The sequence below is a fragment of the Zingiber officinale genome, chromosome 6B (assembly GCF_018446385.1).
Source record: "Zingiber officinale cultivar Zhangliang chromosome 6B, Zo_v1.1, whole genome shotgun sequence".
NCBI classification, from domain to species: domain Eukaryota; kingdom Viridiplantae; phylum Streptophyta; class Magnoliopsida; order Zingiberales; family Zingiberaceae; genus Zingiber; species Zingiber officinale.
This window is the reverse complement of record NC_055996.1, coordinates 56,535,404-56,559,364: the sequence shown is the minus strand read 5'-3', so window position 1 is coordinate 56,559,364 and position 23,961 is coordinate 56,535,404. Positions and strand designations below refer to the sequence as shown.

At 36.1% G+C, this 23,961-nt stretch overlaps 2 protein-coding genes across 2 annotated transcripts; one reads left to right on the top strand and one right to left on the bottom strand.

The window, feature by feature from the left end:
* Nucleotides 1-12,945: 12,945 nt before the first annotated feature.
* On the top strand, nt 12,946-13,453 carry LOC121990201. The gene has a single exon (XM_042544395.1). It carries the CDS (start codon nt 13,053-13,055, stop codon nt 13,440-13,442), a length of 390 nt encoding a protein of 129 aa, XP_042400329.1. The 5' UTR covers nt 12,946-13,052; the 3' UTR covers nt 13,443-13,453.
* A 900-nt stretch (nt 13,454-14,353) lies between these two features.
* LOC121990200 (GDSL esterase/lipase At5g45910-like) lies at nt 14,354-23,636 on the bottom strand. The gene is made up of 5 exons (XM_042544393.1): nt 23,375-23,636; nt 23,079-23,291; nt 22,856-23,004; nt 22,492-22,768; nt 14,354-14,842 (listed from the first exon to the last, which is right to left on the bottom strand). Exons 1-5 carry the CDS (start codon nt 23,628-23,630, stop codon nt 14,613-14,615), a joined length of 1,125 nt encoding a protein of 374 aa, XP_042400327.1. The 5' UTR covers nt 23,631-23,636; the 3' UTR covers nt 14,354-14,612.
* Nucleotides 23,637-23,961: the final 325 nt, after the last annotated feature.

Here is a 23,961-nt window from a genome sequence, read left to right as displayed (position 1 = left end):
ACTAGATATTGGTTTAGGGGGCTTTGGACTTGGTTTTGGGCAAAAACCAAGATCTGGATTGATCAGCCGATTGATCCAGCAGATTTGGATTGATCAGCCGATTGATCCAGCAGATATGATCGATCCAGAAGATCTGGATCGATCGGCCGATAGATCCGGTGAGTCCCCGCGAACAGAACCCCTCTGGATCGATCGGTGGATCGATCCAGAGGTCCCAATCGATCAGTGGATCGATTGGGAGCTGCTGTTTATGCGCGATAAGCCCTGGATCGATCCACCGATCGATCCAGGCTATTCCAGAGAGCACAGAGGCGCTCTGGATCGATCCGTGGATCGATCCAGAGCCTCCCCGATCGATTGGGAGCAATCCAATCGATCGGGATCCGACCGTTGGCGTCGATTTAAGCCGGAGGCGTTCATTTCCTTCGGCAGAACTTCACCGATTCACTCCAGATACTCTCCAGCACCTCCATAGCTCTCTCCAAGCTCCAGATCGCCAGTTCTTGAAGATTCTTGGTGGCTTTTCCAAGTCAAGAGGCGGATCAAAAACAAGAAGAAGAAGTTAGGGTTAGGGTTTTTATTGTACATCTTGTAAGCTTTTGCTTATCTTGTATTTCCCTTTCTTCTTCTTGTATTGAGAGTGTTGTAGGGCTTCTCCGCCTTTGGTAGTTACCATAAAGGAGTGTTATTCATAGTGGAGGGTGCGTGAGTAGGTGTGGATCCTTGGACTAGTCACCTCTTGTGAGGTGGATACCAAGTAAACCATCCTTGTTAGCGTTGTATGCTTTTGTTTCTTATATTTCCGCTGCATACCATCAAAGAAACGAGCAACGCCAACGACGAGCACGCGAAGAGCTATTCACCCCCCCCCCCTCTAGCTACTTTTCGGTCCCAACATATATATATGGTGTAACCAAAGAACTTTGAATCAAACACTCAAAGCATCTAGTATGTAGATTAAATAAGTCCATTTATGGTTTAAAGCAGGTGCCCCGTCAGTGGTACCAGAAATTTGATTAAGCGGTTACCTCATTTGGATATAAAAAGAACCCCGTTGATCAGTGCGCACATATATGTCAAGTTCAGTGGGAGCAAGCTTGTTATACATATTTTGTATGTGGATGATATATTGTTTGCAAGCAATAATAAGGGTATGCTGCATCAAACCAAGTCATTTCTATCTGATAATTTTGAAATGAAAGATCTTGGTGAAGCATCCTTTGTTTTAGGCATACAAGATCTATCATGATCGTTCAAGAGACATTCTCGGACTTTCACAATAGGCCTATATTGAAAAGGTACTTATAAGGTATGGTATGCAGAATTGTACACCTGCTGACACACCTGTGTCAAGAGGTGACAAATTTAGCTTGCAGCAGTGTCCACAGCTTGAACTTGAAATAAAGGAGATGGAACAATTCTTATATGCGTCAGCAGTGGGAAGTCTCATGTATGCACAAGTTTGTACTCGACCAGATATAACATTTATAGTGGGGATGTTAGGCAAATATGTAAGTAAGCCAAGGCCATCGCACTGGAAAGCGGTAAAGAGAGTGATGCAGTATTTACAAAGAACTAAAGGGCATATGCTCATGTATCATAGATCATATCATCTGGAGGTGATTGGATATTTAGACTCTGATTTTACTGGATGCTTGGATAGTAGGAGATATACTTCAGGTTATATTTTCATACTTGTTGGAGGGGCTATATTTTGGAAGAGCGTCAGGAAAACACTAGTAGTCACTTCTACTATAGAGGCAAAGTTGGTAACATGCTATGAAGTATCCCATCATGGGATTTGACTGCGAAACTTCATCACAACATTACAGATCGTTGATGGCATTGACAGACCACTAAGGATCTACTGTGATAATAAAGTCGCAGAACTTTATGCCAAGAACAACCGCAGTTCGTCGAAGTCCAAGCATATCGACATCAAGTTTCTAGCAGTTAAAGAAAAAGTTCAGAGTAGTCAAATTATGGTAGAGCGTATTAGCACAGATTCCATGTTGGCTAATCCACTCACCAAAGACTTGGTGTCTAAGGTGTTTCATGCGTATGTTGTGGATATGAGAATCTTTCTTATGGAAGAAGAACTCATTTAGTGGGAGTCTGTATTTATCTTATTGTTCTATATTTGATAATAAAGATAAAAATTTTGTTTTGATTATTGTACATGCTTAAAGTTTAAAACATTAATGAGAATTTATATTTGTTTGACACTCTAACTATGATATCATCATTTATTACTGTTGTTTAGCATTTGATGTTTGTAAATATGATATAGATTACTTTTGGAATCATAAAGTTGATCATGATTTACTATTGCAATTTAGCATAATGTATTTCGCAAATATGATATGACCTCTTTGGAGGTCATATTAGGACCAATTGAAGTTGATATGTACTGATCATATTTCATGTAATTTTCACTCTACAGATCTATATTTTGATCTATGTCATTAATAATATTGGTATTGTGATTACTGTTGGGGCTTGTTATGATCATATACAGTAGCTACGACCTCTTTAGTCCTGTACCAATAAAGTTAATAGACCAGATTATTTACAGGGTAATTCTATACCCATAAAGTTTGATATCAACTAAAGTTTTACTTATATTTCATATACAACTCACAAATAGCGCAAGTGGGAGATTGTTGGTTATTATCTCTAATTGATGAGCTTAATTGTAAGTTGTGCATATGAGTACAAATCGAACCTATTAAAGTGATTTAACTTAGGCTTATTGGATTTCGATTATTGAATGCACACTTTATATGTGTAGAACCTATAGTCTCGCATCTATTATCATCTATGAGTTGATAATAGATGTCCACTATATATAAGATTGGTCCCCAAGGGTTTAGGATTTAATCTTGACAAATCTTTTGGTTCCCTATTGACCTAAAGCTTTTCAGCGCCGTCACGCCTAAGCCCCTTGGAAGTCCTTCCTTTTCTTTCTGCTGTATCTTCTTCCACAGAGATTATTTCTAGACGACGCTAAAGACAAGGATGACTCTTCAATCAAAATCTTTATCATATTTGTTTATATATTTATTTTTCTTATGTCATATTTTTGATGAAACGAAAATTCAGACTCATATATTCTTATTTTTTCTATTCAAATTTTTATTTTAATTGTCTAGAATTCATACGATTTAGATTTTATAATAACTATCAATTTATACTTTCCATCCGTGATGCAGGCAGAACCTATACTCCATCCTCTAGCAGCAGTTGTCAACCTACCACCCTTGCTAACCAATCTGAGACCAACTTGTCCTGCCTCAGTACCTTGCTCAGAACCAGCAGCAAGAATTTCCAACAGTGTGCCAAAATGGTTGGCAAAAAATATTAAATTTACATAAATTAATGTATACTATTATAATTATTTCCCAAAATTTCATATATTCTTCACTGGCAGTCAAATCAACGTGTGAAGAATTTACACAAGTTCACACGTGATGCAGGTAAATTTGTAATGATGCATTAACAAAATGATTAAAATCCATTGCATTCAACATCTCTCAAAACTGAAACTGAGTACAACAAAACGATTAAAATCCATGGTTATTGGAGCCAAGCCCTCCTGGTGCTGAAAGGGAAGGCTTGATCATTCAACACAATCAATTAACAGGCCACACAGAAGTTACAATCATCTATTTCAGTATCCAATTTAACCTGCAGCAATTAAAAAGAAAATGATATACGATCATTAAAACTTAATAAAAATTTTATTTTTAGCTAATTCAATTATCAATTTTGATAAACATCCAATCATCTATTAACCGGCCATAGAAATTACAAACATCTATTTCAGTATCCGATTTAACCAACAATACAAACAGAAAAAAGATATATTATCAAAACTTAATAAAAATTTTATTTTTAACTAATTTAATCAACAATTTTGATAAACATAAAATAAAATATCATCCAAGCTCAATCCAAAATCCAAAATGACATTCATCTAATAAATTGTGCAAAATAATATCATGACTGTCAAAAAGTCTATCAAAATATAAGTACTAACAACCTAATTCAAATGTTTAATTCATTTTGGATGGATCTTATTGAGCTACTTCACCACATAATTTTTCCCAGATAGAAATTCTGAATATAACTAAATAGCAAGAACTAAATAGAACCTACAACAAAAGGGTAATAAGATAATGCTAAAACAAACAAGTCCAACCAGAAAATTCATCGGAGATTTCTAATAAAGAAAACAAAGAGAAATGCTCAACTTAAAAACACAGTCTTTCATGGAAAAAAAAATAGGTCAAGATCGGATTCCACGATGACCAACCAGATAAAAAAATCTCGAAACCTTGCTGTTAATCGAATATATACATGTGAAGAATGCCGCTAGGGTTCTTCACGATCGCGAGTCGAGAAAGCCGCTCTTTCGCAAGTGGGACGCCTTCGCGAGTGGAACGTTGCTAGGTTCTTCACGGATGGGGACGCTTTTGAACACCGAAGTAGGTTTCGTTGGACGACGACGGCTCTACTAAGGTTTCGCGAGTTCAACACTTCACGATCTTGACTTCATGAATCAGCGAAGTTGGGAATAAAATTGTCATTTAATAAATTCTTACAGGTATTTTTGTCCCAAATAGTAAATATCGGATGATAAATTTAGAAAGAAAATTTTGTTAACTTTAGAATAAAAAAAAAATCTTATTTTTTCTATGATTTTTTGATTTCGAGTTGTATAACCCTTTTACTGATATGAATTATTACTCAGGAATCACCTATTACCTTAACTCCCAACTAAACTCACGCAAAGAGTTTATATATTTTTTATATTTTAATTCTTAAGCTTAGCTTATTAACTTCATGTAACTAACACTACAAAAAATACTGCATTCTGGGACGAATTTATAAAAAAATTTCGTTGCAAAATATTTTGGGACAAATTCTAAGACGAAAAAATTCTCGTCCCAAAAATCTTGTTGCCAACTTTTGGAACAAATTGTAAACTATTTTGGAACGAATATATATTTTGTTGCAAATTTAACAACGAATTTCGGGACGAATTAGGTGACGAATTATTTTTTTGTTGCCATGTTTGTCCCTAATTTGGCTACAAAATTTTGCAACAAATTATATTTTCGTTGCCAAATTCGGAAACCTTTGCAACAAATATTTTTTTGTTGCAAAATTTGCGACAAATTTGACAACGAAAATCAAATTGAATTTGCAACAAAATAATTTTTGTTCCAAATTTCGTCCCAAATTCTAGGATTAAATTTAGAACAAAAATTATTTTGTTGTTGTCATAATTTGACAACAAATTATTTTCGTTGTCAAATTCATTCCTAAATAAATAATTTTTGCCATTTTTTGTCCCAAATTCTGGGACTAATCTGTGGATTCGTCCCAAATTCTGGGACGAATCTGTAGATTCATCCCAGAATTTGGGACGAAATTTGGAACAAAAATTAGATTCGTCCCAAATTCTGGGACGAATATGTGGATTCGTCCCTGATTTTGGGACGAAATTTGGAACGAAAATTATTTTGTTGCGAAATTATCGTTGTACAGTAGTTACGATAATTTGGTGACAAATTTTTTTCGTTGCCAAATTCGTTCCTAAATCCCAAAAACTTTTCCAGCAACAATTTATTTCTACAATTCAATCCATACATACATATATACAACAAATTCAAATAACCATATACATTCAACACATCCTAATTAACAATATCACATCCTATTTCACATACATCACATCCTAATTAACAATATCAAATCCTATTTCAAATACATCTATTAATAATGGAAATCAAATCAAATTGATTTGATACAACAAATTCAAAGGTCTTAACAAGATATAGAAGTTTTTTTCTTCAAGCTACTCCAAAATATTATACAAATTCAACACTCCAAAAAGTTATACAAGTCCAACAATCCAAGAAGTTAAACAAAGATTTAAATTAAAAAAACAACAAAATTACATCAACTCATCTTCTTGTGCCACAAAAACTTTCTTCCCCATCAAATATTCTTTTCCTGTATAAAAAAAACAAATATACTAGATCATTGGTAACTAGAAAGATAATTACTTAAATTCTAATATGCTCATAATTAGTTTGCTTGCAGATTCTTTGCAGTACCTTGAAGCTAACTACAAGTATCCTAAATATGATACAATCTATTTTACCATATCAAATTATTATGATATAAAAAAATCACCATATCAAACAATAGCTACAAATATACTATTTCCATCTGACATGGAGAGCATGAGATGTATTGTTAAAATTCCTATCATATGAAAAATATCTCAAATGAAGAAAACACAAACTAGTCAAGATCAATTAGTTGATACTAGTTTTTTAATACTTATGGTTACTTGGTTGCTAGGCAAACTCTAATCATAATTCGGAATTTGAACTAATAATGAGTAGTATCAAATTTCAACAAATTTATAAAAAGAATGATGCATTTATTTAACTTTGCAAATGCAATTGATAAAAAAATAACTAAAATTAAAAGTATAAAATGTTACTTAATACTTATTTTTTTCTCCGACATTTATTTCGCTTCACCAACCTTGTTAAAAATAAAGTAACAATATTAATTAAAATAAAAATTAGAAAAGTTAAACATGGATTAATGTTTAAAACACTAACTATAAGATAAATAATCATCATACATAATTAAAATCATGAACAACCATCACCACAATCATCGTCGTCGTCATTATCATCGTTATGCGGAGGAATCTGACTTAGAGCGGAGCTCAACTAAAGGTGTCGCATGATAAAATCTTGTTGCCGGTGCAACTCTCTCATATCTTGCACCATTTGCGCTCTTTCTAGGTCTCTTTGCACCCTTTCTTGGTTTCTTTGAGATAATGTTTCCTTCAAATTGCTAATATCTTCAGTCAAGTTATTTACTTGGTTTGTAAGTACTGATGAGGAGGAAGATGGTCCAATTAATCTTTGGGTTCTGCTCAAGGAACTCATCCCTAATATCCTTCCCCTTTTGGTCCTCCATTGACCTCCAACCATAGACTCAAATTATTGCCAACAGAGTCCTCAGCCCCTGAGTATCGACACCAGATTGTGAGCATGTTTGGACTAGCTCGAGTTCATCATATTTTTCCTATTTTTTAAAACATATAAGATATTGATCAGATATAATAAAATCACATATAATATTAAGATGAATCCAGAATTCGTCATAGAATTTGAGACGAATCTAGGAATTCGTCCCAGATTTAAAAAATTTTAAAAATAAAAAAATCATTCGGAGTCCTAAAAATTGACCTAGGAATGTTGGAATTTCATGAAACAAGTTTATATGGATTCCTAATTTTTTAGTGATCTTAAAAATATCTTCATCCATATTTTAACCTAATATATTTAGTGTCGTAATTTTTTACCCCGAATTACAACCTAATTCAAGGTTAAAAAAATCACTACACTCAATATATTCAGTCAAAATTATGGATGAGAATATTTTTATGATTAAGGGAATGATACGAATATATAAAAACTTGTATCATGATATTCTGATGTCTCTAGGTTCATATTTAATGTTTTTGATTATTTTTTTTAAAAAAAAAATTTGATTTTGGGACGAATTCAGATTCGTCCCAGAATTTAGGACAAATTATGAATTCGTCCCAGATTTGGGGACAAATCCAAAATTCGTCCTAGAATTTGAGACGAATTCTGAATTCGTCCCAGATTTGGGGACGAATCCAGAATTCGTCCCAGATTTTGGGACGAATCTTTTATTCAGAATCTGTGACGCATTTTGAGACGAAAATACTTTCGTTGGGAATTTGTGATGAAAATATTTTGTTGTAGATTTTGTTTCTAATTTGGATCGAATTTGTTTTTTGTCGTCAAACTTTTACAATTTTAGGACGAAAATTATTCGTCCTAAAACTTAGTCCCTAAATTATTATTTTTTTTATTAGTGTAAACCATTATCCAATTCATTGTACGGTGTGATATTTTTGAAAAAAAAATAGAAAATTATAATGTTTCAAATATGATAAAATTTTGGAGGAAAGTCCATAAAAGTAAACAATAATTATGTATATTTAAAGGAAAAGGAATAAATACAAAAGACAAAATTAAATAAAAGGGTGCCTTTATTTATTTATATCGTGATAAACTTTATAGCACTTTGGAGCTTAGTTTAAATTCGGTTTTTATTTTTTATTTTTAATTTATTTAGTTGGTATTATATATTTAGTTTATGTTGCTTAATTTTGAAATGATGAAATCAATTCTATAGAAATTTTTTATGGGTCATCCAGATAAATTAAAAAGTGCTTAGTATTTTTAGATTAATCATCAATGAAAAAAAATTGATCCATCTAAAATATTAAGAAGCACCCTACAACTATTTCATTATCCTTGGACAACTTAAATTGCTTTATCAATCTAGTTAGGTTTATTAAGTATCCTTGAGATGTTGACTCGGTTTCACGAAAGTTAATCGAAAAACATGTGAAGTGGCCAAACACAACATCCTTTAGTTGTGTTTTTTATTTATAGGAAATTTTTTTGTATATACGCTATATGCTAGTTATCGAAACGTCGTGAATACATAGATGACAACTTGAATATCCTACTATGATACTTGCGATACTATCCGGTGACATTATAATCCTGGGACAACTTAAAATGCTTTATGACAGTGCACATAGGAGTATTTTAGGTATCAAATTATAAAAGGAAAATATTATTTTGATAAATTTTAAAAGAAATGTTTTTTTTATAATATATTTAAAAGCGCAACCTTTTTCTTTTTCTTTTAAAAAAATCATTTTTAATATAATAGTTGTCCTAATTCTTAAGGATATCAAATCTGATGGATTGGATCGTATCAGGGGCGAAGCAATTTTCTTTTAAAATCTTAACTTGAACTCAAATTCAAACCGAACTGTCTAAATTTGAATCCGATCTATCCAAATTCGACTCAAATAATTAAAAATCTGTTTCCAAATAACTTTATTTTTATTATTATTTTTTATACAATTTTTTATGTTTATTTCAATACTCTTTATTATCATACATTGGTATTAATATATATATAATATTTTAATTTTTAAAATAATATTTAATTTAATCTAAATAAATTCACTATACCTTAACTTCAGTGGGACCGAATTTGATCCGAATCCCATCCTCAAAATTTTAATATGAAATTCTTCAAGTCAAATCTGATCTGAATTTAAAAATTTTCAAGTCAAATCTGAATTTTTTTAGAATCGACTCGGATCGAATTTATTTTTTAAAGCCTATTAATTCTTAAGTCATGAATCTCCTTCTTTTTTTTTTTTTTATTTAGTTTAGTGAATGCTAAATACTATAGTGTTTCAATTCACAATTTATTTAGCATTATAATTATCTCAATTTTTTTATCGTATAAAACTAAATAACTAAATATACATTTTAGTTGTTAAATGCTAATAAACAATGCAATTTGTATACGTTATTATTTTTATTTATTGCACAATGTGGACTACTTAAATCTATTACCTCCAGCATGTTAGCGATAAATTTCTGCAATTTTATATATTTCATTACAGGGAGTTGTAAAAAAAATCCTCCTTTTTTTACTTCCTTTTTATTTTATTTTTTAAAAAAGAAAAGTAATTCAACATTTTTATTTTCTACCATGATAATTTTATTATAATATTTCCTAAAATTATATGATTTTAGCAATTATAATTTTATTCATCTAATCCTGCAGCTGATTCCATTTGCATACAGCCGAACCGAGTCAAACCTGTTCGACTCACTCCGCGCCGGCCGGAGAGCCCAAGACGTCTGCTCTTGCCACATCCCCACGCAGTTCGAATCACCGTCATCCACCTGGCGAACCCAAAAACGATCTCCATCAGTGGGACCCAAATCTTCCAATCAATAGAAGGATTGCATTTGCATACATCCGTGTCGTGATCGACTCACCAGACACTCACCACGCGCTCGACGACGACAAGTCCCCATCGAACTAACCGGTCCAAACAAAAAACCGGCGTCCCGGTTGGTTGTCCACTCTTGACTCATTCACGGTTGAGGTCATGGTTAAAACCGTAAATAAGTCATGTAGATCTAATTTTTATAATTTTTTAATTTATTTGATAAGGTAAGTTAAACGGAGTTGAGTTTAACATGAATTAATCTATTAAATTAATTATTTAAATTTATTTTAATTTTTTTATATAAATTTGATTTAAGTTAATTTGATTATTTAAATTTTTTATATTTTTATATTTTAAATTAGTTTAAACTACTATAAATTTATTTATTCATTTTAAAAATTTCTTTATTTATTTAGTAAGGTAATAAAAATTTTATTAATAAATATAATTTATAAATATTCTTCATGAATAATATTTATTAATAAATTATATATATATATATATATATATATATATATATATATATATATATTCAAATTTATTAATTTAAGTTAAGAACGAACATAAATAAAATTTATTTAAATTAAACACCAACTTTATTGATAAACATTCAGGGGGCGCTTGGTTTAGGGTAATAGGAGTGAGGAATGGGAATGAGAATCATTGATTCCCATTGTTAATATTTGGATTATAGGAATAGGAATACAAATAAGTGAATGAATCCTTGAAATTAGGTAATAAGTCATTCCCATGTACCCCCTTCAATGAGCCATTACCTTATTTTCATCAATCAAAATATTCCCTTATTCCAAAAATACCCTTGACTTAAAACTAAAATTTTCTCCATTAATATCAAATATCAAAATATATTTATTTATTTTTTCTTTCATATCACTTATCTCTCCTTATTCTCTCTCATTATATTTTCTCTCTCATCATAGTTTCTCTCTCATCATTTTATCACACACTTTCTCTCTCCTTAATCTCTCCTAAGTCTTATCACACTCTCTTTCCTCTTTTTTTTTCATTACACTTTCTCTCTCATCATACTTTCTCTCTCCTCAATCTCTTCCATCGCATTCTCTTCTTTTTTTTCCCTCATCACACTTTCTCTCTCATCCTGCTTTCTCTCTCCTCAATCTCTTCCATCGCATTCTCTTCTTTTTTTTCCCTCATCACACTTTCTCTCTCATCCTGCTTTCTCTCTCCTCAATCTCTTCCATCGCATTCTCTTCTTTTTTTTCCTCATCACACTTTCTCTTTCATCATGCTTTCTCTCTCCTCAATCTCTTCCATCACACTCTTTTTTTTCTCATCATACTTTCTCTCTCATCATACTTTCTCTCTCCTCAATCTCTCTTATCACACTTCCTCCTTTTTTCCTCAACACACTTTTTCTCTCATCATACTTTCTCTCTCCTCAATCTCTCTTATCACACTTACTCCTTTTTTCCTCAACACACTTTCTCTCTCATTATACTTTCTCTCTCCTCAATCTTTCCCATCATATTCATTGTTTTCTTTTTCTCTCACCATACTTTCTCTCTCCTCAATCTCTCTCATGACACACTCTCTACTCATTTTTTCTCACTATATTTTCTCTCTCTTCATCCTCTCCTATCATACTTTCTCTCACATCATATTTTTTCTCATCATGCTCTCTTCAATCACACTCTTTTTTTTCATTTTCTCTCATCACACTTTCTATCTCTTCATTCTTTCTTATCACACTTTCTCTCTCATAATACTTTCTCTCTCATCATTCTCTTTCATTATATTTTTCTCTCACATTCATCTTTCTCTCACATCTAATTTTTTTCTCTTATTTTCTTTTAAGGGTAAAAAAGGAAACTTTGATTTATTCCGATAGAAGATATACAACTAACCAAACATTGCTTTTAAGAGTGATATCCATGCTCATATCCATTTCCATTCCATAATACAATGATTTCCATTCCGATTCCTATTCCTAGGAAAAAATTAAACGCCCCCATAATTTATTTATCATGTTAGTCCAGGACTGACTTAGCGGAATAAGCGAACTGAGGTCGGATTATGAACTGACCGACTAATAAATCAGATCAAACCGGCGGGCCGAAACGGAGGCGTGAGCATGCGCCCCCATACCCCCAGGCTTGATGTCAAACAGGAAACAGGATCTTACACTACACCGAAGTCTGTGCAAATTCATCGTCCAATATGCTGATGTGAGACACTGTTTCCTGCCGAGCAATGGACAGGAAGTTTTTCGGATTGGATGTCGTTTCACGGGCAAGGGAAGCTGCCCACTGCTCTATAAATCCAATCGGGCAGTGTAACGCAGTTGGCAGTTTTGGGTGCCTTTTTTACGTCCGTTTCTTTCTTCTTCATTTTTTTTTCTCTCTAAATAATAATAATAATAATAATAATAATAAATAAATAAATAAATAAATAAATAAATAAATCTTTTTAATTAATTTGAATGAGTTGAGTTCTTAAATTTAAGATGTATAATGAAAATAATTTTTAATTGATTTTAATTAATTAAAATTTATTATATTTGATATGAATTAAATAGGAAAAATAGTATTTCCAAATTTATTATATTATTATGTTTATAATTTTTTGATTGTATACCTTATTTAATTTTTTCATTATTATTTTAGATAATTTGTATAAATAAATCTATAGACTTTAGTAATAAGATTATAAAAAAAATCTTTTTTTCCAAATTTTTGTTACAGCAGCTAAGGTTTGATATTTTCTGAATTTTTGTTTTTGATATCATCTACAGATTTTTCTTCTTCTTTCATAATAACTTTTTTTATCGACGGTAACCAAGATAACTTTTTTTACATCGAAATTTGATATCATCTATAGATTTTTCTTCTTCTTTCATAATAACTTTTTTTTTTATTGACGGTAACCGTTTCGATAATATTAATTATAGCAAGATAAGTTTTTTTACCTGAGGTTTGATATCATCTACAGATTTTTCTCTAACTTTTTTTACATCGAAGTTTGATATTATCTACATATTTTTCTTCTTCTTTTATAATAACTTTTTTTTTTATCGATGGTAATCGTTTTGATAATATTAATTATAGCAAAGTAAAGTTATTATTTGTTATTTGTGTGTGTAATTTTCGACTTCAGACTCTAAAAGAGAGAGATGGCGTCCAATTTCATCGCCAATGGCGACGATTTGAAAGAATCTAAAAGAGAGATGGCGTCCAATTTCATCGCCAATGGCGACGATTTGAAGGAGGAGGAGCACCACCACCACTACAGCCACCATCAACAAGGGCCGTCGCCGCGGGGCGCAAGGCGGACTTTGTCCACCAACTCCTCCTCCTCTGCTTGCGGCGCCGTGACGGCGATCCCCAAGTGCCTGTGTGCTCCGACTACGCACGCCGGTTCCTTCAAGTGCCGCCTTCACAGGGCGAACTCCCACGGCCACGCGCCGCCCTCTCAGACCTCGATCCCTCCCCCTCGGCCTCCCGTGAACTCCTCCACCACCCCCCGACCGTGGAGGCGCAGTAACAGCAACACGACGAAATGAACCCTAATAAGGTGATTCCAAATGCCTATTTTGCCCCCTCCCCTGCTTCGATTTCCCTCTTTTTCATGTTCGATCTGGAGAAAATTTCATCCTTCTTGTAGAAGCTTGCGACCCCGATCATCATCTGATTATACTTGCAAATTCTAAATTAAAAGGGGCAAAAAAAAAAATCTCTGTTTCTGATCTGAATTACCTTAGCAATTAAACACGAATAACTTTTTCGTCGACTTGTCTTTGCAGGTTCTATCAGCTTTAATTGATGACTACTTGTGGATCAGGCTGTGATTGAAGTTCGAAAATCTATGAAATCATTACACTTTTTTTTTTATTTCTATTTTCTTTTTTCGACGACTGTTAGAGATGCTTGTGCTTAGATTATGTTATCTTAGTTGACAATGATGTATCCACTTGCATCTGACTTTATCTTAATTTCTCTCAGTTGGTTTGATTCATAGAATGGAATTTCAAAAAAAAAAAAATATATATATATATATATATATATATATATATATATAGATGGAATGATTTTTCTTATGTTTTATTCAAAGGAATATTATACAGTGATTAGATAAAACTATTTTTTTTATATGAAATATTTCTAACTCACTTTGGCTTGACAAATTACCAACCTTAATTCAATCAATCTATTTTAATTTGTCGATTGGCCAAATTGTTTGTATGAGTTTGATCAATTCCAACCAATATTCACGTACACGCTTTAATTTACCACTTGATTTATTTGGTAGACTCGACTACTTCACTTTCTTGGCACAAATTAATGAAGGGCTTGATTGGCTCACCTACTTGATAAATTAGACTAATCTATACCTATCCACCTTATTTTATTAACCTACGTAGTTGGCCTAACCTACTTGATTACTCTACTAAGTATGCTTTATTAGCTCAAAATGTTTACTTTTCGATGGATTAATGAGTTAAACGCATGGTACACCAGCAAATAATTAGTAGGCCTCTCTCATACTACATTGTATGTCAAACTAAACGCTAGCAAAACTAATTACAGATCAAGTCAAAAGAACCACTGCTTAAACAATAACAATCACTATATTTTCGTCGACCCCTAAACATGAATTGTGTGGTTGGATCCAAGTTGTACTGCCCGGAAAATGGATGTGATCAAGTTTTCAACTCTAACTTCTGCTAGTTAATTTAACTCGAGCTCGAGCTCAAGAGGGGCGGGTCGACATAGGGGCCATGTAACCAGCCGTTGGCTATGACACGATGCGCGGCCTCTGTCATGTGAATTCCGTCCCAATTAACGTACGTCGACACATCAGTGCACACGGTGTAGTTCTTCTCGTTGCACCTACGTTTTTGATCAAAGTTGTAGATGTTGTCACCACCTCCACAGCAAGTCCTCAGAGCTCCGCCAGTGAATCCTGATGTAGAATGATTAATTTAATTTTATTCTTTCTAAGATAAAATGAGCAATTAATGAAATAATTTAAAATGGTGTATTAACAATTTTTTATTTGCCCTCTTGTTTAAAAAAAAAATACAGATTATGAAACGGGGTAGTGTAGAGGATTATATTTCAATTTTTTTTATCAATTTAGAAATAATTATTATATTGTTGTTGCATTAAAAAATAATTAAATTGTTAAGCTCTTTAAATTTGAAATGCAATTAACTTTGCACAGCTTATTTTATTTTGTAATTATAATAGTTCTGGAGTATGCAAACCACCTGCTCATCCTGGGCTAAGGGAGCACCTGTCCTTTTATTTTTGTGTTGACTCCATTAACACATCTTCATTAATAAGTAGAGAATACACATCGAGAATTTCCGATGTGGGACTATTCTCCCTTGCACTTTATTAATGAATAATAAATGTTATTTTGGGCCGACTTTAAACATTAATTTCTCATTCACCCTTAATCGGTTTTGAGCAAATTAATAGTCTAAATCTATCTACGCGAATCGTAGATTTCAATTTTGAAGTTAATTACGACTTTCAACAATTGATGGCTTCCTTCCTCAAAATCGTTTTGGTCCATTTAAGGCCCGAATATCCAACAATCCCCCACATGAATGGAAATTAATGCAATGCGTGTATGCATGCTGACACTTTACAAGAGTCCAATCGATAATTCATTGCATCGGGAGAGGTAGCTTGTGGCTTTCAACCTTCCGTAGTGAAATGCTATCGAGTATACTAGGCTGCGCAGTGAACGTGATGTCTTGAACTACTCAGCTGTTGGTGTATACTTAGACAATAACACCCACACAGAGATCTATCTCACCTACTTTAGGTTCTCATGATTGGTTCCGTTTCGGCCATGGATACCATCTTGGATTCATGAGTGTTTCATTGAAGCGGTCTGTCTTCACACTCACATAGGTGACACTTCTATCAAGAGTATCCTACCATACTCCACCTTATCAGATATAGAAGTCACTAAAAGCATAAGCTTAACCTCACTACATGAGGTAGGACAGCACAAATTCATCCTAGGATTGGGATAGAGATAAACTATCTAATGTGCTGGACCACAACTTTTGTAACTTCGTTGTCCCATTGAACCAAGATCTTGGGATCTCCAGTCAACAAGGTTGGGTTACCGCTACAGTCGTTTTCAGTTGTAGATTTTTAATCTAATTCCTCTTGATGAGCAGTATACTTGATCTCGACTCAACCCCTTCGTTAGAGGATCTGCCAAATTATCTTTGGACTTAACATAGTCGATTGCAATCACTCCATTCGAGATCAACTGCCTAATGGTATTATGTCTACGACGTATATGTCGTGACTTCCCATTATACATATTACTCTGTGCCCTTCCAATCGCCGATTGACTATCACAGTACGGTAGGCACAGGTTTCATCCAACTTGGAATATCTTCCAAGAAATTTCGCAGTCATTCAGCTTCCTCAGCTGCTTTGTCTAGTGCTATAAACTCGGATTCCATAGTTGACCGAGCAATGCAAGTCTGCTTAGTGGATTTCCAAGATACTGCTCCCCCACCGATCGTGAATACATATCCACTAGTGGATTTGGAGTCTTTTGTATCTGATATCCAATTAACATCACAATATCCTTCCAACACATCGGGATATTTTCCATAATGTAATCCATAGTTCATAGTATATTTCAAATATCTAAGAACTCGCATCAATGCTTTCCAATGGGTGTCGTTTGGATTACTCGTAAAACGACTCAGTTTGTTGACCGTACAGGCAATATCTGGACGTGTGCAGTTTGTGAGATACATCAAACTGCCTATTATCTGAGAATATTCCAACTGCGATATGGTCTCACCATGGTTTTTCGCTAAGTGTTGACTTAGATCCATAGGTGTTTTCACTGTAGAGAGATCGTACGCATTGAATTTTTTCAATACAGATTCTACATAATGGGATTGTGTTAAAACTATCCCTTTTGATGTCCTGAGAATTTTAATTCTCAATATAACATCTGTTTGACCCATATCTTTCATATCAAAATTTCTGGTCAACATTTTCTTTGTAGTCATGATTACATCATGATTACTGCCCATTATTAGCATGTCGTCTACGTATAGACAGACAATTACATAGCCTTCAGGTGTGTTTTTGACATAAATGCATTTGTCACATTCATTTATTCTGAATTCGTTTGACAGCATTACTTTGTCAAATTTTTTGTGCCATTGTTTAGGCGCTTGCTTAAGTCCGTACAATGACTTAACAAGTCGACACACCTTTTTCTCATTTCCAGGAGCCATGAACCCTTCGGGTTGCTCCATATAAATTTCTTCTTCCAACTCACCATTTAAGAACACAGTCTTAACATCCATTTGATGTATTTCAAGGTCATACAGTGCTGCAATGGCTATTAGCACTCGTATGGACGTAATCCTTCTCACCGGTGAGTATGTATCGAAGTAATTAAGGTCTTCCTCTTGCTTGTACCCCTTGGCTACAAGTTTGGCCTTATACTTGTCAATTGATCCATCAGCTTTATACTTACGTTTTAGTATCCACTTACAACCTAATGGTTTATTACCAGAAGGAAGGTCTACTAATTCCCAAGTATGATTATTCATGATAGACTCAATTTCACTATTGACAGCTTCTTTCCACATTGAAGCATCAGGTCTAGAGAGAGCTTCACTTAATGTTCTTGGTTCCATTTCTGACATGAAAGTCATGAAATCTGGGTCGAACGATTTCTCAACTCTAGCCCGTTTGCTACGACGTGGCTCTTCACTTTGATCGTCAATAGTCCTTTTATAACAGCTAAGTTCGGTAACGTCATTTTTGTTTGAACTTTCGTTGTTATCACTTTCAACGTTTCCCTTTTTATTTGGGAATACGTTTTCAAAGAATATCGCATTCCGAGATTCTATGGTTGTTCCCACATGTATATCAGGAATGTCTGATTTGTGAACAAGGAAACGATATGCACTACTATTATGGCCATATCCGACAAATACCGCATCGAACGTTTTAGGTCCGATCTTTACTTGCTTTGGTTTAGGTACTTCGACCTTTGCCAAGCACCCCCACACTTTCAGGTATTTGTACGATGACTCGCCGCCTTTCCATAGTTCATATGGAGTTTTATCATTTTTCTTATGAGGGATTCTGTTGAGAATGTGATTTGCCGATAATATTGCTTCCCCCCATAACTTTTGAGGTAAACCTAGATTTATCAACAAGGCATTCATCATTTCTTTTAGTGTCCGATTTTTATGTTCGGCAACACCGTTTGATTGAGGTGAGTAAGGCGCCGTTGTTTGATGGATAATGCCAGATTCTGTACAAAATTCATCAAACGGTACACCATATTCTCCACCTCTATCACTTCGAATTATTTTAATTCGTTTGTCAAGTTGGTTTTCAACTTCTGTTTTATAGGTTCTGAACGCCTCTAGGGCTTCGTCTTTACTTCTTAAAAGAAAGACATAACAGAACTTTGTGCAGTCATCGATAAAAGTAATAAAATATTTTTTACCTCCTCTAGTTTGCACAAATTTCTAGTCACATAGATCACTATGTATTAACTCTAGAGGAGTTTTTGTCCTTTCCACCGAATGAAAAGGTAGTTTCGTCATTTTCGCTTTCACGCACACTTCACATTTGTGTGTTCCGTCAACATTGACGTTTGGTAATAAATTTAATTTGACGAGACGTTTGAGAGTATTATTATGCACATGTCCGAGTCGATCATGCCATAAATTAAAACACTCAACAACATAGCTGGAAGCATTTATTTTATTACCATCAAAATTTCGGAGTACAGGCATTACAACCATTTTGAATAGACCCTTTTCTAGGTACCCTTTCCTACGAAGACACCATTCTTTGTAAGTACAAAGTTGTCTGACTGGAACACTAGCCTAAATCCGGCCTTGACCAATGCCGCTCCAGAAACTAGGTTCTTACTGATGTCGGGAACATGGAGTACATCAATGAGTGTTAGCTCCTTTCCGGACGTCATCTTCAGAACAACCTTTCCGAGTCCAACAATTGGCGACGTCGTGGAATTACCCATATAGAGCTTCCTGCCATTTATCGGAGTATACTTGGAGAACATCGCCTTATCGGAACAGATATGACAAGTTGCTCCAGTATCAATGAACCACTGCTTCGGGTTAGTATCCACCAAGTTGGCTTCAAATACAACTGCAGTGAGATCCAAGTCCTCAAGAGAGGTTGCGACATGATTCGCAGCATCCTTTGGCCCATTGGTTGGCTTCTTTGGGCGTCTGCAGTCCTTGGACAGGTGTCCTGCCTTTCCACAGTTGTAGCAGGAGCCTTTGAACTTCTTTGCTTGAGCCTTCTTTTTGAACTACTTCGGCTTTTTAGCGTTCGGCTCGACCAGGTTGGACATTTCGTCTATAGTCCGCTTGGTTCCTCTAGAGTCGGATAACTTTCGATTATCCTTCTCTATTCGTAGCCTCAGGATCAGGTCTTGCAGCCCTATCTCCTTTTGCTTGTGCTTTAGGTAATTCTTGAAATCCTTCCATGACGGAGGGAGCTTCTCAATTACCGCAGCAACTGCGAATGTCTCGTTCAGCTTCATGTCTTCGGCGTCCAGATCATGCAGTATTAATTGCATATCTTGGACTTGAGATGAGACGCTTTTTGAGTCCACCATATTGAAATCCAGAAACCGACCGACGATGAATTTCTTCAATCCAGCATTTTCGGTCTTGTATTTCTTCTCAAGGGATTCCCACAAAGATTTTGCCGTCTCCAGAGAACAATATACGTTATATAACGTGTTGTCCAAGGCGTTGAGTATATAATTGCGGCACAGAAAATCTCCGTGAGACCACGCATCGCTAGCAGCCTTACTACCTTCCGTAGCGGCTGGCGTGTCTTCGTGCAAAAACCGTACAAGGTTTAGCGTTGTTAGATAAAACAACATCTTCTGCTGCCATCTTTTGAAGTCGGTTCCGGTGAATTTCTCCGGCTTTTCTCCGTGCGGAATGGTTGTGGAATGGCGGTCGGAACGACGGTCGGTACGGCCGTCGGAATGTCGTTGGTAGCCATATCAGTTTGCACGAAATATCGTTTACGACTGTTATTCCCGGGTAGCTTCTGGAGTATGCAAACTGATCGTCGAGGCTAGTGTTCGACACTATCTCCGTAAACGATATTGCTCCGCTACGGTGCTTAACAGATTGTTGCAATTCGTTCCCAAGATACAATGACGACGAACGTCTCGGAATCGTAGCACTCCGACTTCCGAGACCAGCGAACCTTCTAGTAGACTTCTTGGACTCTTGAATGCACAAGATGAGATGAATGCTTGAGGAAGAGAAGAGAGGATTGAGTGAGTGGATGTGTTCCTTGGGCTGGATCGATCTAGATCATCCATTATGAAGGGTTGTAACCCTTCTCCAAGCCCACTTCAATCTCATCCATCAGATCTGAGGAGTTGTGACCCTCAGATCCCGCCTATTGTCATCGGCCATCGGATCTGGATCCATTGATTCGATGCTTCAGATCAAGTCTCATCCCAAGCCGTCAGATCGTTACTCTTTGCGATCCAACGCTCTAGATCGCATCACAAGCGATCCATCATACCTATTTGATCAACGTTGATCAATGGTAGCCATCCATTCCCTAAGTCAACTGTCCAGTCATCTCCCTTTGCCCACGAGGATGCCGCATAGGTGCTTCCACGTCAGGTACGAGCCTGACACGTCACCCGAGTGCCACGTAGGCAATGCAATGTCACCTGGAGCATAAATTTAAGCTCCTTGCGACGATGCGTACGTGCGAAGTGCAAAGTGCGCCTACAAAGCGCCCATTGCGCACGTGGCGGGCTTACAGGTGCGAGCACCTGCTCGCCCTGGGCTAAGTGCAAAGTGCGCCTACAAAGCGCCCATTGCGCACGTGCGCACTTGGCGGGCTCACAGGTGCGAGCACCTGCTCGCCCTGGGCTAAGGGAGCACCTGTCCTTTTATTTTTGTGTTGACTCCATTAACACATCTTCATTAATAAGTAGAGAATACACATCGAGAATTTCCGATGTGGGATTATTCTCCCTTGCACTTTATTAATGAATAATAAATGTTATTTTGGGCCGACTTTAAACATTAATTTCTCATTCACCCTTAATCGGTTTTGAGCAAATTAATAGTCTAAATCTATCTACGCGAATCGTAGATTTCAATTTTGAAGTCAATTACGACTTTCAACAATTGATGACTTCCTTCTTCAAAATCATTTTGGTCCATTTAAGGCCCCAATATCCAACAATGGTCATGACTACTATCAAGGGTGGAGCCAGGTACTGTCCTATCCAAGCTATAGCCTGGGTGCCCAACCATAGTGAGAAGAGGAAAAAGTCAAATTTTCTATAGAAAAAAAAGGCAAAAAGGAAAGAGAAAGAGAAGGCTAGCCTGGGTGCTAGTGTTGGCATTGGCGTTGGCGCTCGTGGCCCACAGCCCGGGCTAGCTCTGCCATTGACCACTATAGTCGTGTTAAAGCAATTTTGACAAGTTAACCCAAGTGGTAATAATATTTTTTATATTGTGTTTTATGTGTAATAATTTAGAGTAAGTTAAACTGGTTTACTTAACACATGAAAGAATTTTTAAGATAAAAAAAAATATGATAGAGCTCTATTTTGATATTTTTTTTTGAAAAAAAGGACACCCTTTTAATAAATAATAATAATAATAAACGATATCCTTTTAATTTTTACCCTCAAATTATTACTTAGATATTTATATATATTATATACAATCCAACTTAAGCCTAGAACTTGTTAATATCTATACATTAAGTATCATTTTCATTCAAATGACAGTTAAATTATTCCAATTAGCAAAACGGAGAAATGATTATTGCTATACAAATTCAAACCTCATTTTTGATAAAAAAAATTGTTTAAATCTAACTCATCTACCATTAGACCAAACAACTAGATGCAATTCTAACAACTAATACTTAGAAATCTGTTTCCTCACAATTTGAATAAAAGGATCTTCTCTACCTAGCATGTTTTATACCCAAATAACTCAAGAATTTCTATCGGATCCACGAATTAGAGTGGACTCTAGTGGGCTAAGTGAAAAAATTATATAAATAATAAAAAATAATTGAGCTAGGCTAGAGCCCAAGACAACCCTAAGCAAGATCCATCTCTGTATATTTTATTAGTTTACTAACACCACCCTTGAGTTTTAACAAGAACCTTCGTTAGTCTGCGAGAATGACGGCCAAATTGAAAGACTAATTGGTTCAATGATAATGATATATGCTAGTGGCCACAAACAAAGTGTGGTGTTAGTAAACCATCATCTTCATAAGTGGGACTCCAAAATGTACTTCAACTTTGTGGGTGGAAGGAACACTACTCCATCGAATCAAAATCCATAGGGAATCATTATTAATCTTAGGCATAGATTATGCCTCAATTTTAGCTTCGTTATGGAGGAATTTCTTCCTTCGACAAACAATTCGGTGCCAATTTCGAAATACTAAAAGCTATTAATTAATATATTTTTAAATTCTTATATTTTGAGAGTGTAATTAAGACCAAAATTATTGGAAAAATCGAAGCGGAGGTGCGATGAGGACTCGTACCGTATTTTACGGGATCGATGGCGATATTGATGACTTGGGAGTAGTAGTCGGCGTATCTGATGGCGACGCCGGGGTACTTTCGCCGGAGCTGCTCCAGCGCTCGCCGGAGCAGCGTGTTGTGCAGCCAGGAGAGGGCGTTGTACCTCCTGGCGCATCCTGTCCTGGGGCCGTAGTCCTCCGGGTTCGGCGTGTGGTAGTTCGCCAGGTATAACGGGAAGCATCCCACCGGCAACACCCCCGGCACCACCAGGTCCGCCGCCCCCAGCGCAATCAGCCTCTGATCCATTCGCAATCGCTCGAGTTAACTACTCGATCGGCTAATTTGTGCGGATGATTAATTGATTCTTCGGTTGTTAATTATTACCTCGACGCCGTGTTTGAGGGCGTCAATGACATCGGGCACGAAGGCGCTGACTTCGTCGATGGGCCGGGCGAAGAAGAGCGCGGTGCTGTAGTCGTTGCCGCCGAACTCGCCGACGATGAACAGAGACTTGCCGAGGAACTCCTTGCACTCTGCGTAATTCAGTCAGTAATTTAGTCGAGCAGGCGGCGTGCGAGAGGAGGACAGGCGAGAAACGAAGGGGCACCTCGAGCGGCGCCGCAGACGGAGGGGAGGAGGCGCTCGAAGCGGTCGATTTGGAGGCGGAGGGAGGCGTTCACCCAGAGACCCTTGCTGAGGCCGCGCTCGTCGAAGAAGTCGAAGCCGAGGGTGGTGGCGGCGATCACGGCGAAATTGGCGCCGCGCCGGAAGTCGTGCTCCTCTTGCGACGGCGGCAGCAATGGGAAACCTAGCTCTTGAGCTGCGCCGCCATGCATGCGAGACGACTACAATCAGCTAATTGCATGAAGATTCGAAAAAACAGAGGGAGGGGGATCTGCATACCGATGAAGTCGATGACGAGGCGGCCGTCGGAGCAGCGTCCGGTGGCGTTGCCGAAGAAGGTCATGCCGTAGGGGAGGGTGCTGATTTGGACGTTGCCGGTGTCGGACATGGAGTCGCCGAAGTTGAACAGCGCGTTGTACCGCTGAGAGGAAGAAGGATGGAGGAGAAGGATGAAGAAGAAGAGAAGGTGACCAAAGGTGAAGCTGTTCATTGCTACAGGTGATCCTGTGCAGAGGAAGGCACGAGACAAATACATAAGCCCAAGTGATAAAGTTAAATTATGGGTTCGACTGGTTAATACCATATTCCTTTGGAATCCATGTGGAACAGCATTAATTAACTCTCTCACTTGGTAGTTGTGATGCTTAATTATGAGTCTAACAACCTAACACTTTAATCACGATGGTGCTTAATGACTTGTTTAGTCAAAAAGGGATAAAGTTTAGCAAGCTAAAGAAGCAACAAGTTAAAGTACTAATTACGAGGTTTGAATGGAAAAAGCATGATGAATAATCTTCTCACTCCAACAATAAACAGAGCTATGAAGAGACATGCTCAGCATGAAACCCAGAGAGAAAGAGAGAGGA